The 16,096-nt window shown below is 40.5% G+C and overlaps 1 protein-coding gene across 2 annotated transcripts in view; it reads left to right on the top strand.

The window, feature by feature from the left end:
- The first annotated feature begins 10,808 nt into the window (after positions 1-10,808).
- Positions 10,809-16,096, top strand: part of PTTG1IP2 (PTTG1IP family member 2) — a 31,901-nt gene continuing 26,613 nt past the window's right edge. For both annotated transcript variants that reach the window (XM_072854297.1, XM_072854296.1), the window contains exons 1-2: positions 10,809-10,968; positions 15,627-15,679. In XM_072854297.1, the coding sequence (XP_072710398.1) occupies positions 10,863-10,968; positions 15,627-15,679 (159 nt within the window). In that variant the 5' untranslated portion in view covers positions 10,809-10,862. The remainder of the gene's footprint in view (positions 10,969-15,626; positions 15,680-16,096) is intronic.

Raw genomic sequence — 16,096 nt, 5'->3', positions numbered from 1 at the left:
GGCTACTTTGAGGAGAGAGACTAGAAAGCTGGACTGCAAGGGCAGGGTGGCTGTCCTAGTTTCTGTTCTAACGAAGAGAAAAATACGTAATTAAAGCTCTAAGTATTTGAATAAGCTTCACTCGGCACCGAAGACTCCCAGAATATAAGCAAACTTTGAAAACACAGCGTATGAGTACTGCCCAAGCAGTATGTGTCCTTGGGAAGCACAGATGTTGACCCAAGTGCTGAGTACCACTTCCCAGCTACATGCTATGCCAGAAGCTGCTGTGTAGCCACCACTGCCAAGGGTGGCATTTTAGCACCAAAGCTTGGCACTCTGTAGTCTCTCTGTAGTCTCACTAGCCTGTATTACAGCACTTCCACCAGTTAGAGGGTGTGTAACCATTGATACTGCACTAGTTTTCTTCCCAAAGCCACAACATATTCATAGACAAATATGTAAGATAATTTACAAATTCACATTGGAGTTTAAGTAAATACTAGCAGTTACGTCAAAAATAAGTGTTTCTTAAAACAGGTCCTGGATGTAGCTTAACGTACTGCAGACACTTTCTGACCTACTATTCAAAAGGCTTCAGCATGTGATTTTTTGGTGGGCTTAAGCAGATGTAAATATTGTCTGCTACCAGAGGATGAAATCCCATCTTCTTGCTCCTTTTGCTATTTATCTTCTTCTCTGCTTATTTAGTTTTCAGCCTCCCGGGTGGCTAATCTGGTCTGCCTCCTAGTCACGAGCTCTACTGCCAACACAACAGAGGCAGCAGGAATATGTCAGTGGAAGTAGAAAGGCAAGATGGCAGCCTTAGGTTGATTCTTCATGAAGCCTTTCTTTGAGTCCTTTGTTTTCTCACTTAATGAGTAATTTACATAAGAAAGACTGTGTTAATTTGAATTATTTTTAAGCTGGGTTGTGTTTATTAATTGTAGAAGTTGTTGAAAAATGCTGCATTTCAAGAAAAACATTGAACGTTTATTAGCAAGGCAAAAAATCATGTTTCAAAATGTTTTGAAGTTTGTTCCCTTTTCTTTCACATCATCCTAATTCACTTAGAAAAAGAAGGTATGGTAAGGAAAAAAGGTAATGAAGCATAAAAGAGAGTTGACTTTTTTATTGAACTTGAAGATTACGCTGCTTTAAACTATGTATGTCTTAAGAAGTCTCAACTGATAATGATATTAATAAGGAAAAGAGCTAATTTTTTAATAGATGAATACTGCCAAATATTAAGATATTTGCATTAGCTTATAGGTTAGATCCGAACGGTTTAGTGTTATCTCCGTTTGAAAACTCAGCATCATGGATGACGACTATTGCACTGTTTTGACTCTTTAATCAAGTCAGCAACAATAAAATGCTCAGGTTCTTTCTACTGCTGTGCTAAGGTGTTCTACAGACAGGTCAAATTTCCTGGTAAAAGTATCACCTCAGGAAGCATCTGACAAGGAATTGTGTGCTCACCAAATAGGCTCAGTGGGAGGGCATATTTTTTTTTACAGTACAGCTGCAGATAAACCAGACTGCACAAATTTGGCTGCCTTCTGTGGCTGCCTATTCTGCTTGATTCAATTATACATCTCCCAGAGAAGGCCTTGAGAATACAAGCCCAGTCATAAAAAAAAAAAAAAAAAATCACCTTTCTGTTCTTTCTTAGGCTTGCGGGGCAGGCACCTTCAGATCTGAGTTGCCATCTGCAGCTCTGACCAAATGCTGTTGACCTCCAAAACTGCAGAGATGAGGACATTTCTCTTGCAAGTAATTGGGAGAGTCAGCCTAACAACTGGGAAAGAGCTGTCTCTGCAAGCTTGGTGGCACATAGGCAGCCCCAACACATGAGGTTTCTGGCATTGCGGCTTAGCAAATGCTGAGTGCTGGATGGGGCTTTCAGCAGTTCTTTTGTCAGCTGCCGCTGGGTTACAGACTTCATCGTTCGTTATGGTACATCAGTTGCAGTTAGTTTGCATGTACACTTTCAAATGCCATGTGGCTGCACCTTAATTAGCCAAGGAGTTATGAGAACCTTGAGAACCACTAATCTTAGCAGCTGATGCCTGTATGCCTCACTTGAGAAGTCATCTGAGAGCTATAATTCTCACAGGCTCTCAGCACTAATCTGCTTAGAGCTCCTGTAGGAGATCTTGAATGCTGGGCAGAACAGAATTTGCTTGGACTAGATTTCAGTACTCACGGTAAGATTCAAACACATCACAGAGACTTGTTGGTTTGAAACACAGGAAAATAACTCAAAACGGTCTTATTAGATAGATAACATGAAAATAACATAATTTGATGAAATATGCCTCTGAGCTGCTTGTGTATGCATACTGAAGTACAAAAAACCCTGCAGCTTTTGAGTTTGACTCTCAAGTCAGCTAAGTAAATTACCATTTCTTGAGAAGAAAGGTTGCCTTTGACAGTCTCTGTCCCTAGAAAATTGTGCTTTTCTTCTAAGACCCTTTCTATGCATCATAGCTGTCTTTGTTTCATGGGCAGCCCCATTCCCAAAAGAATTCCAGGCTCTTCTCCCTGCTTTCCTAGCCTGGGCAAGCCAGTTCTCTGGGTCCAGATTTCCACAGCAGCCCTCCAGCAGGCATCTTTTACAAGACAATGTCTCAGGTGACACCTGCTTTTTTTTTTTTTTTTTTTTTTTGCAGGGCACCAGAGATGGCATGAGTGTCTGTAGAAGCTTCTGTATGGTCTGTCATAGATAACACAGCCCATGACTGAATTCGCTTGAATACTATTGCAAATTAGCAAACTAAAATTGATCATGCTTCCTGGGTTGGTCCTGGAAATTATTCTTTCTCACAGCTATTTTTACAATGTTTTGCATTTCATTTTGCTATTGATAATCATCTACTGTAGCAATTTAACGCATTTTCTTTGGTCTATTTCTGTGCCCAGCTGTCACATCTTTCTCCTAACAGGAATAAACACAAGTTCCTAATGGCTGAAAGCTATTCATTTGTTTTCTTGAGCTCTTAAACTTTCCTATATGGCTTGAAGTGATTATTATATTTCCTGAAAATATTGTCTGTGTCCAAGCACCATGCATTTTGTGTCTCTTGCTGCATAACTGTGACTGAACGTAAGAAGGGAGAATGTAGAGAAGGCAGGACTTCCTCTTCCATTGGCACAAGTATGGAGGAAAACACCAGAAATTTGGACATCAGGGTTAAATTGAAAATCGTCATTCAGTGTGTGATTCAGCAGTAAAGAAATCTGTCACCTGCTGTTTAGAAAGCAATGGTCTGTAAATTGAAACAAAGATTTGATCAGAGTTGTTTTGAAAATGTCTGGTGTGTAAAGGCAGACATTTGTAAAATCCCGAATTCTCGACATCACAGATCCATACCACAAGCAAGGAGATTTGGGCAGGATGCTGTGTCCCATGGAACACTTGTAATACTACTGCTTTGTGAAACAGTAGTTCTCTGCTTTGGATAATACAGCTGAGTCTATCTTGTGAAACTTAGTAACATGGTAATCGACACTAACTTCTCTGTATCTCAACTTCTTCAAAGGAGCAAGATATAAGTAATTGCTACAGTCAAGATTCCACGTTAAGTAATTCTGGGATGTGTGCTGGAATGATACATTCCTATTTTTAAATATGGGAATTTTGTATTGCATATGAAAGAAGAATAGAAGGGATTCCTTTTCTGCAATGGTGTAGAAGTGATACTGCACAAAAATCCTGGAAAATAACTAGATACAGATACAATTTCTTCTTAATTAGCCTGAATTAAGATGATGGAGAGAGGAAGATAGATCAAAGCTACAGCAAGATGTCTTGGTATTAGGATTCTTGAATTACTTCAGTTGATTCAAGGAGCAAATTATATTAGCACTTTATATTGAAAATAATCAGAACAGAGATATGTGAGATGTCAGTACTACAGTGTTTTCAAAGCTATATAGCATTCTGAACCAAATCTGAGTCTGCAGCAGGGGGAAGAAAAGCTGAAGTGATGACAGGCCAGGAAATACACAGTATCAAGAAAAAGATCCAGTGTCCAACTGAAACAGTTTGTTAACTTATATGATATAGATTGTGAAATGCCAGGAGAAAATCTGGTCCCCACACAGTTTAGCAAATGGACTAAATAAGAGCAGCTGTGTGGGTTAATACTTCTCCCATACTTTGGCATTAATCGTTAGCTGATCTTTATCAGTTTTAACAAAAGAAATCTTTCAGAAGTTAGATAAGGCCTGGGAAATAGCAGCCAAAGGACATTTTCTGCCAGTTTGTTAAGCCAATAGCTTCAAGCAAGTGGAGTTATTAATTGCTGGAATGCAACAGGACCCTTCTTTTATTGGGCTGTTCCATTTTGTGACTCTCCTGTTTACCCTACCCCAACTGACTGCAGCTCTACAATGTCTCTCTTGCCCCAGCTATAACTGAGGAGATTTAATAAGGCAAAGCTAATGATAAATACAAAACATGCAATTAATTCTCATTACATTAATTCATTCTAGGGGAAAAAAGCAGAATCTTGGAAACAGACTTCTCTAAAGAGTGACAGCAATTTTAAACAGCAGAAAGCAAAATAGCGTGATCCGTGTGGCATTATAGCCATGTTCCCAGGGAAAGCCTGTGCCTGGTTAAACCACAAGATGAAGGCAACCCGCAGTAAATCACGAGTTGCCTACCTTATTTCACAGCGAAATGAATGCTGTTCAGCACGGTTTTAAATTACAGAGGTGCTGTGGCAAGAGCTGTGGAATTTAAGTTTCATGAGACATATGGATGAAAGTCAAGTCATCCTTTAGTTATAATTGTGGTGTAGCTGGGTCTTAGGGATGTCCCTGTGTGCAAGCTCAGTGCACTAAACTCATTAACTCCCTGGGTGGTCCAGGAACTCCTCAGCTAGTCTCTGCACAGAAGAGACACTCAACTGAGCAAAGACAAAGTGACAGACCCAGCTTCTCACCACCTCCACAACAAAGGATTTGATTAACTCTTGCAGGAGACCTTCAGGTGGGTATTTCAGACAGTCCTGAGGATTCCTCACAGGCAGCTTCTGCTGTGCCAAGACAAATTTCTATGCCTAAATGTATCATTTAACATCCTGGGTGGATAATGTGGCCCTTCCAGAGAGTCCTGGTGGTTTCTGCTGCAGAACTGACCAGATTGAATGCAGATAAGATGCTTGTAAACAGTCTGTAGGAACCATTCCTGTAGATGCAGAAATGGTCATACAGGACAATATTTTTGTACATAGTTAATACAGTAAGATGTTTTAGTTTAAAATAATCTATAGCAATGGATAATGCATGTGCTGAAGTAGTCATGCAGGATCAGTGGCCAGCTGGGATGTGAGAACTGAGCAGAGAAGCGGTTAGGGGAGTCTCGTCTGATCCAGCGACTCAGGTCGCTACCCAAACTGCAACCAACCGGCCTGTTTGGCAGATCTGAACAACACCCTATGCCAAGGTCCCAGTCATTATTTTTCTTAAACAAATATTCTGTCCATTTTTTGTGCAACACTGCTCAGCCAAAAAACAAATCAGCCCTTCCATCCAAGAAACGCTGCATTTAACAATTAGTCTTTGTCTAGATAAGTCCAATGGTTTTCAAAATAAATTAGTTAGCCCTGCTAGAAGTGATCAGCTCAGTACATGTCATATTAGAAAATTCATTGCTGTCCCTTGTTTGAAATATTAGAGAGGACTAAATGTTAACAGCTGTTTATGCATTGCCAGATTTTAACAAAATACAAGTTTTGAAGCACTTGGCTTGTCATTTTGGTCACAGTAGTATTACAATAAATCTAACAATAGAATATAATTCAATTAGACAGTGATTCAGTACTATTAACCATTCTGCAGAACAGTGCGCATAGCAGTGCTATTCACAACTATTCCTTCTAAAAAAAAACCTCACATGTAACATGAGCTGTGAGAGTCAGAAGGCAAAAATTTTCACTATATGCCTTTTTTGATGAGACTAACATTTTTATCTCTCAGTATAGCCACAAGATAATTGAGTAATTATGTAGATACTCTTTGAACAGTATGTTTACTCCCTAAATATTAAGTGTGTGGTCACCTGAGTATTGTGCAATGGCAAACAAAGAAAATCAGCTGCTATTTACCACCACTCTTAGCAGAGATACTGAACTGATCCTGTATATTCCTCTAGGCTCTTTCTTTGCAAGTCAAAAATCACTGTGGGTGCAAATCTTATTTCCATGACAGCAAGGGCCCACATCAATTGAGAAGACTGACTTACTTTAGCTGTCCCAGTAGTATTCAGCTGATCATGCCTGAATTTATTAAGGCCATTTAACAGCCAGTTTAATCTCTGGTTTAATCTCAGGGTTTACTTGAAAGATGAAATTGGGCCATTGTATTTATAGCAAAATTGCAAAACCTTGAATAAAGTATATCATTTCCCCTCTATACTGCATTGTTCTAATCCCTGCAAATATTTGCTATCTGTGTATTCACAGGACTGGAGCTAATCTGTTTATGATACTTACCACTTCTAATTATTAGGATCTCTAGGAGTTCTGTTTCAGTGAAGATTATTTATGGAAGGGTGGTTATTATACAACAGAAGGTGGATATTGACCTGGAAGATCTAATTTTCTTTATTTGACCTTGAGAAATAGCCTGAAGTCATGGCTGCACGTTTTCCTCTATAAAATGGCATTATTAATACTTTGAATTTTAAGAAGATAGTTGTAAGAGCCAATTTATTAAAATCTGAATACACCCTTAAGGATGACTATATAAAGGTGCATATTCTTACTCAGCAGATCTGTTCCCTGTAGGTATTTAATCACAGTTAGTACCCCACTGTAACAAAGTACTAGACCTCACACGTAGCCTCTTGCATGACTTCAGCAAAGCCTTAGTATGAAGCCAACATGCATTTAAGCTGGTCCTGCAACTGAAAAAAAAAAAAAAAAAGGTCCTCCTTCTTACCTGGGATACTAGTCATGTCCTCACAATTCCTCCTCTGCTGTGCCAGCACAAGAATTTGGTCCCCTGCTCAGTGACCCAGCTAGCGTATCACTGATCTAGCTGAAAAACAAACTTTCAGCTGCATCAGTTCACTATAGGACTGCAGAAATGTTTTTGTTCATATACCACAGTGTTTGTTGGATGCAAGAACAAGCATTCAGGGAGAGAAGCACAGACTGCTTTTTGTGGGAACGCTGATCTAAGTACACATCAAATTGCAACCTGAAGATACATTGATGCTCCAGCCAGCCACAAACTAAAACAACCTTTTTGAACAATGTATTGCTGCGGTAAAATGCCTTTTACCAGGGCCTATATTCGTAAGCCCAACACAGCAAAGCAAAAAAGTGACATTCTAATCACTTACATGACTTATCAGCTGAATTATTTATGCATATTGTAATCAGGCAAGCTGGGTAAACTCATTCATGGTGATGAAGTAATACTGTCATTAAGGGAATCAACTGAACACACACAGACTTTGTAACTCATATGTCACCTTTGAGATTGTTAGCACTGGTAATAATGAAAAATAAACCAGCTAAAAAAAGAAGACAAGACTCTGTCAGCCAAATCCACTCTTTGTTCAGCTAGCCAGTGAATGGCTCATTCAGCTGTTCTATCACAAGGGAGGAGCTGGAGCAGAGGTGAGGAAAAGGGACCCTGGCCAGAGCTGCTGCTGAAAATGTACAAGTAGAAACACTGTTAAAAGCCCCAGGCAGAATCTACAGAGCTGGCAGAAAAATTCTTGTTATCATTTGAAATGAATATGGAATTATGATAGAAAAAAGCAAAATCTGTTTAAGTTCTGAGATTTTCTTTTTATTTGTAATCTTAATACATACTGCTTGTTCCAAACCCAGTTTCTTGGTAGATCACTTTTTCATGTCTTCTACACTCCATTTCCTGGGAATTTATGTCTGCTGAGGGAGTGGTTACCTAATCAAGAAAAAAAGTGATTCATTACTGTAGGTATAGCTATTGTGAGAGAATTAACATAGCTGTTCATAAATTATATTAATGTTTTTGTCCCCCAAAGGAATAACAAAGCTAGATCAGAGAAGATGGATGTAACCATACTTCCAAAGAGCTCTTAGCAAATTCTTTTTTTCCATCTCTTCCATAACTCTTTGCTCCAGCTAAAAGATACTTCCTTTAGAATAACCATGCTAGAAGCAAATCAAGGAAAGATCACAAACTCTGGCTTGGAATTTGAGCTGTTTTATAAGTCATTCTTCACTGAACATATAAAACCATCCAAACTAAGATACAAAAAATTAGCTAGAGGACTTCCCCTCTGCCTCAAACATAATTCAGTACATTTAATCAAAATAATGTGGAATACAACATAAGCTTTTGAGAAAAAGAAAATTAATGAGAACAGCTATATAAAGTCATTTCAAGGACACTTTTAGCCTAAAATGGCAGTCAACAACAGATGCCTAAAGAAGAATGTCAGAATAAAGCAATCATATAATGCATCTTCCTTGGCAATTGCACACAGCTTCTGGCAGTGTGGTTCAGGGACTTTCTGAACCAGAGGTGATATCTTGGTATTTAATAACTGTTAGAGACATACTCATGGAAAAAAAAAATCCAATCTTTTTGGACTAATCTAAACTTTTTGTGTCTTTAATATCACAACTTAGCTATACTTTAAGCACTTTATTTTCTTCTAAGTACTTTTGTTTTCAATCTTCCACTTGATAGTTGTGTTCAATGCCCTCTAGGTCTTGTATTACAAAAGGCAGTCATTCCGTGTTCACTTTTTCTGTGCCACTCATGACTTTATACATCTCTGTGGTATGCCTCCTTAGCTATAGTCTATTGAATTATTACTATCTATGTAAACAGTTCCTTATCTTTGCTAGTCTTTGTCACTCATCTGTGTGTCTTTACTATTCCAAGAGCACATCCCAAGAAAAAAAGAAGTGTTTCAGAGCATAAAGATTTATAGACTTGAACACATGGCAACACCTGGTCTTCAGGTGTCCCTGCTCATTGCAGAGGGGTTGGACTAGGTGACCTTTAAAGGTCCCTTCCAACCCAAACTATTCTATGATTCTATGATTCATCCAGCTGAAGAAGGCTGAAGTCGTGAGTCAGTATTGTCCTACATTAAGCTCAGGGAAAAACATCTTGTTTTCCATACGGCCCATACACCCACACTTTGACTTTATTTTTCTAACACTCCCTGAAAACTGAGAGGCAGGGACTCTAGTGCTGCTGGCAAAAATCCAAAGATGATATAGGCAAAATGAAATGTAAATAACTTTTTAATGCACAGGTTGAAACTTCATTTAAGGTAAGAGCACCTTCCAATCAGCCCTTGCTGAAAGTGCCAAATCTCTCACAAAGCCATCCTGGTGCGGTATAGCACTCTATCAGCTTTGAAGGCCAACAGCCTTAGAACCAAGCAACAAGACTCAGCTGTGTTCCCTTTAATTTTATGCACTGGCCTAAGTCGCCAGAGTTACCAGCACTTATCCTAATTCCCTCTGAACTTTCCTGGAGCTACTCATCTCTTACTGTGTGGAATTTTAGGGAGATTAATCTCTGCAGTAAGGTGAATCATGTGTCTAAAGTTAGATAGGATGGCAAGGTCAAGCACTGTGAAGAACATTAATCTTATTCCTCATTAAGGCTCAAGTGCATTTGCAAAAGCATCTCAAACAGCGAAAAGCTGCTCTCCCTATGCCTGCAAACCAATCGCAGTACTTTCAATAACAACAATGATGTCATTACACAAGACTAATAAAAGTGGTCTAAATGCTGCCATGTTTGAGAAGGAAGGTCACAAGTAACTGGAGTCACTGCTGACTGAAACAGTGCCATACTTGGAGGGAGTGTTTGCTTCCTACTTGAAGCAGGGTTGTTCAGCACTAAAAAAACCTGCACCAGTACTTTGGCCATTGATTGCCCAATATCAAACTTCCCATTCCTGAACATGATCACAGAGAGGCTAACAAAGCTCAGCTATAGGATGACTTAATTAAAGCAAGGCTGGCTGTCAAAGCATAGCAAGGTATCTCACTTCATTGGCCATTAAGGACTTGATTCAGCACCTAACCGCAGTCATCTAGCGCCATTGAGATGCCCACAGTTTCCTATGCATCCTTCCCCTGCCATCTCAGAGGGCTTGGGGTCTATTTCTTTCATTCCCGTGTCATACCTTGCAGCCCTATCTGGGTGTTTTGTATACCCCCGGGCACTTCAAAGAGCACTACATGCTTCTGCAAGGCCCTAAGAGGTGGGTCACAGCAGAAAACCAACAGCTCATTAACCTTTTAAAATGGGAAGGTCATGGCAAATTTTCACCTCTGCCTCTGTCTCTTTATTCCTTTCTCTGGCCAGCCCTGACTTGCAGTACCTTTGTTGGCTCTACTGGCTTTGGCAGCCTGCTGGCCATCCTCACTGAAAGTCACCAGCAAGCAGGAGACAGGGCAAGGGATCCTCGCCTCCTCCCTGCCCTCACAGGGACCGGAAGAGTCGACACAGCAAAGATAGGAAAAAAGAGGGTCAAATAAAAAAAAGAATAAGCCTTGAAGGAGGGGGAAAAGGCCTGCTATATCACAGAACTGAGCCTACAAATGACTGTGAGTGACTTGCAGCCATGGCTCGGCCGCTCGCACAGGTGGCCAAAGGGACGCTGACACCACAGGCACACCCAGCGCAGGCCGCCCGCACCGGGAGCTCACGGAAGGTGAAACACCCGGTCCCGGCGCCTGCAGGGCGAGACCCCGGCCTATAAAGCCGGCTCCCCGCTCCGCGCCCTACGGCCGGCCCGCTGTGAGACGCGCTGCCTCCGCCCGCCCCGCCCCCCGCTGGGGGCCGTTGCGCCTGCGCGCGGTCTGTTCCTGGTGCGAGCGCGGCCCCTGCCCAGCGCGGCGATGGAGGCGCCGCGGCTGTGGCTGCTGGGCTTGGCGCTGGTGTGGGGCCGCGCCGGGGTGGGGCTGGCGCACCTCACCGCCACGGCTCCGCCAGCACCGGTGCAGGGTAAGAGAGGGGCGGGGAGCCGTGGGGCAGCGCGGAGCCGTTTCCTTTCTCCTCGCGGAGGGGCTCGTCCGGGGGTGCGGACTGTGGGGCCTTCCCGCGGTGTTTCTCTCTGGAGGGCCGCGCTCTCCCCTGAGCAGGGCTGCGGGGGACACGGCGGGAGGGACGGGCAGAGGCCTCTGCTCGCCCCGAGGCCTGCAGGCGCCGAGCGCCGCCCGGCAGCGCCTTCTGGAGAGTTGGCGGCGCTCGGGGGTTTGCCTTAGTCCTCGTCCCCTGCCTCGGACCGGGCTGGTTCCGTGTGGCGGGAGGGCAGCCGCCCGTGCGGCTTCTGGCTCGGCTGCCCTCCCTCGCCGCTGCTGGGACAGGACAGGCAGCCTGCTCCCGAGGGGCTGGCTCCAAGCTTCCGGCCAAAGGAAGGGGCGATGGCAGGAGGGCTTGTACTGCTGGCTGGCTTGTGGGGCCGTGGGGTTATCAGGAGTTTTGCTGCAAGGAGACGGCAGTCGCCTAGGTTTTCTCTGCCCTGACTGATGATGAGGAATGTGGCTTGGAAGGAGAAGCTGGCGGAGATGCTCTTGCCATCCTGTTTGCTCTGTTGGAATCGTTTATCTCATAGCTGCTTTTGGAAAGCAGTTGGTGAAGCTCGTCCTTAAATTTGGTTGCCATTAGCAGCTGTGACCAGAAAGGTACATGTCGGGTTAGTTTGCATTAAATTAGGGTATCTCAAGTGGATGTTGGCATGTGTTTTTAGAGTCCAATTTGAGGTGTTTCATTTCTTTTATGGAAGGGTCTATATTTGAACAGGAGGTATCCAACTTTGTGAGACAACTAACTTGAGGCAGAAGAGCAAGGGAACTGTCAGTGTTTCTCAGAGGAAAGAATAAAAGGTAGACCTGCTAACAACTGCAAGTTGATCAATGTCTTTCTAGTAGTTCTGAGAAACATAGGTGAAACCAAAGGGTTTGGTTGGAGCCAAAAATTGGGCTGAATTGGTAGTGGAGTTGCTTATGGATTCCCTAGGAAAGAACTTTTCACATACTGTTATTGTTATGTGAGTTTAGCACTTTGCTCATGACACGAAGTTGGGTGTTGATATGGAGGATCATGATACTATGCAGAAAGATGTGGGTGACCTTTAAAGAATAAATATTAGAAATAAGATTCAAGTGAAAAGTAAAAAATGGATTGTTATGCCATATGACTAGTATTATAATTTTAATCTTAAATTAAAATAGTTGGAAAAAAGTAGGGAGGTAGACTTGTTAACTATTAGATGCATACCAGTTACTGAAGTGATGCTTTTGTGAAGAGAGAGATGGCAGTTTTACAGTAGTTCTGCAAGACTGTGGGACCTTGTATGCCATCCTGTTTAAATATTCTGCAGGTTCAGCACCTGTGTTCAACAGAGTTGGACTAGCACAAAGCAGGGCTAGAAAGGTTGTATTTTTCCCTGCTTGAAAAAAATACCTAGAAAAGTATGGCTTTACTTGCTGGAGCAGAAGGAAGGCTGAGGGGGAATAAGAGTACTTGGTTGAAAGTAGGAGGGAAGTACAGTAGGAGGTAGTACAGTAGGAGGGAACAACTATTTAAGTTGAAGAACAGTGTTGTCCTGAGAATTGGGGCAGAGAACACATTAAAATAAACTAGCTATGAAGAAGCTTAGTGTAGGTGTTGAAAGGCTTCTGACTGAGCAGTCTCACTGTTTGTTTTTTTTCCAGTGGAATAGCAAGAGGCCCCCCCCCCCCAAAAAAAAAAGTCACTGATCTTAAGGTTGTATAGCAGTCCTCAGTCCTTATTGTATGCTGGTCTAGAGCACCATATTCCTTTAAAAAAACCCCTAAACATATATCTCTCTGCATATGCTACCTTCATGCACATATACATATTAGAAAGGGGAGAGGGGAAAGCTGTTTTTAAACAAAATAGAGCTTTATTGTCAGTGCTGTTCTGTTTTACCTGTATTTTGTGGAGGAACAGCCTTTGTTCTGTATTTGTGCAGTTATCCTGATCCATGAGTGTGTCTCCTAGAAAGTGAGGTCATACAGATAATTTGTGTATAATTAACTATAGTACAATTCCTGTATGTATGGGCAGAATTCTAGTCATTAAAAAAATAGTGCATGAACAGTGATAGCTTTTTGTTATCTAGTGAGAGTATAATCTGCATACAGCTACAGTTCACTGTGTGCAAGGTGTTGGGAAAAGTTACACCACTTATCAAAGTAATGCTTCCACTGCTTGGTAAACCAGGCTTCGTATGTAAGGATGATTTATCATTTTATTACATGTTAGATGATTAATGCTGATGTTATGTGCCAATATAGAAGGAATGGTTATGCTTGATAAATACTCTTTAAAATACAATGTGGATTATTGTTGGTAGTGGTGCGATGGCTCAAATTTTTTTTCCCCGATAAAGATAATCTAGTAGTCCCTTGACATATTACAATGAGATTGTCAACTTGATATCCTTTTGAATAAAAAAAATTTCAAAGTTGTTTTTGTTTAGTGTGCTGGTACACATACTGCTTTAGCAAGGTGGATTGGTGGGGTTGGTTGTTTGGGTTTTTCTTCTTTTTCAGTTTGAGAGGTGTTTTGTTCTATCCTCTGTTCTTGTGGAGAACACCGTAACTGGTGGGAAATATGAATATCTTTGTAAGTTATGTGACCCAGAGAAATACATAAAGCAGAATGGAAAAAATATATTTTTTTTAATCACTCATGGTAATGTTAATTTTGTAACAGCAGTACATAAAGATGTTTTGATTTTTGAGAAATATGTTGTGGTTATATATTTTGAAGTATTTTTCATTAGGACTCTTCTATACTGTTCTTTAGAATAAACATAAATAGTAGAAGTCTAATTTTTTTTATAATTTAAACCCCAATCTTTTGGTTGTATGTCAATATGTGTTATCTACTATAATATGTTGGTAGGAAGGCAGTTAAAGACGACAAACAGCATGAAAAGCTTGTGAGATTACCTCCTTTGATAAGAATCTAAGGAACATTACATTTCTTCATTTTGCTGTAGATGATTCAGTTACTGAAAATGTAACCTAAACCATGTTTTTAGAAGTCTTTAATGTACTTGCAGACTTCTGACCATACCTTGTTACTTCATGTTCAGAAAGCTGATTTGTTTAGGTGTTTTAAATCTTAAATTGAAAATATAATGAAGTATTTTTATAATAAGCATGGTGGTACTCCATGTGGCATTATTCCATTTGAAAATTTTTGAGTTTAAACTGAGAACTATTTCTAAATCTGCTTTTCATGTTTTTTTTCATGAATTGGTATATGGACCCTACCGCTTAGGCTGTTTCTCAGTTAACTGGTACCAGTACCCATGTTAATTGGCAATGGATAAACTAGTAAGTGTTTTTTTCTAAACCAATATATTAAAGCTAAATATACTGGTACATAAATGCATTTAGTGTAAGAATTAGTACCAGAAAGGTATAATATTGAATTATGAAAAGAGAATATTGAAATATGTAGTTATCCCAAAACATGCCAAGAATTTAGGTCAAATAGATAACTGCTTATGACTAATACACTGTTATTCATTGAAAGTGGAATTGGATTCCTGATTCAGAGAGATTCTGCACTCATATTTATATGATATATGTGGAAATAATTTAGAATGGACTTAGGCTATTTCAGTTGGAAGGGACCTACAATGATGATTGAGTCCAACTGCCTGACCAATTCAGGGCTGACCGAGTTCAAGCATGTCATTAAGGGCATCAAAAGTTAGTTTCATTAAATAATATTAAAAATTATCATAGGAATGACAATAATTGGAAGAAAATCCAGGTTCAGACCAGAAGAGGAAACTTCCTCTCATCTGTCAAGTAGTTCATCTAGGCCAAGACTGTGGCATGTACATGGTCCTGTGGGTGGCAAATTATGTCTACATTGTAGATAAAAAAAGATCAGTGTTAAGATTATAAGCATGCAGTACTTCTAAATGAAAGTCATAGCCTTTGGCTGGAATCCTCTGGGAATGTGAACACCAGTAAATATTTTCTTTTTTTAGGATAGAAGATGTTTTTTAAAATCCAAAGAAAATATTAATTAATGCCTTCCACATCACTTGGATTTTCAAACTTCTGTCAGAGTTCTTGTTGACCTCTGAACAAAATAACTGTGTCCCCTGTGTTTGGAAATATTGTTTAAGTGTTATTTAAAATCATGTTATTTGGAGAGCTTTGTTTTCTTAAACATTTTCCCCAGAAAAAGGTTAATATCTATGGAAGGGGGAGAAACCCTACATGAAGGTCAGCCTTTGCTAGGCTTCAAAAGCTGCAAAACTTGGAATGTTCTCTAAAGGGAAGTGTAAAAGTCTTAGAACTTCAGCAGAGATACAGGGAGGCTCTTGCGGGTTTTTTTTCTCCCGCATTGTCCTTGGACAAAGCAAATTGAAGTTACAAGTAAGCTTAAATTGTTTCCCTAACTATGTCAGAGGTAAAACTTAAATGCTTTGTATCTCTGTTTGCTACAGTTCTTCTGGAATGGAAATATTGAACTTTCATTGCTTTGATCAAAATTGTTGCTTGTATCTAGAAGTAGAAAAAATAAAAAGCTAAATATTGTGTTAAGTGCTTGATGTTACTGAAGAAAAATATATAATCTCTGTGTGTTTTGGTTTTTTTTTCTAGCATGTTCAGAGTTTTCCCAGAGGTCCTGTGAAGAATGTCTGAAAAATGTTTCGGTAAGATTTTTAACATCCTTTTTGACTGATAATTTGGTGATTTTTTTTTTTGGTCTGGATTTTTTTTTCCATTTAATATGAAGTCAGATTGTTGGAGTTGGTTTGGCTGTTTGTTGGGGGTTTTATTTTGTTTTTAATGGTGAATCTAGTCAAACTACCCTTAAGAGGAAGTCTCTGTTCTTATTTAAATGGTAGGGTCAACAGGTGTGCTGCTTCACCTCTGTCACACTCACATGTGACATGCCAGTGTGCTTTTGCTTTGCCAGGGTTGCTCCATGATTTGGTCACTCAAGGTATTTCTCTGCTTTATCTGGAGAGGACGGACAATGTAGAATCCAGGCTTCTAGTTTCAGCGTGTGCTCAGTGCTTTCACAGCGCAGCTGAGTGAGTTGATATTGTTGTTAGATGTTGCTGTGA

This window comes from Ciconia boyciana, chromosome 2 (assembly GCF_034638445.1).
Source record: "Ciconia boyciana chromosome 2, ASM3463844v1, whole genome shotgun sequence".
NCBI lineage: Eukaryota > Metazoa > Chordata > Aves > Ciconiiformes > Ciconiidae > Ciconia > Ciconia boyciana.
Note: the sequence above shows the minus strand (reverse complement) of the source record. Positions and strands in the feature narration are given on the sequence as shown.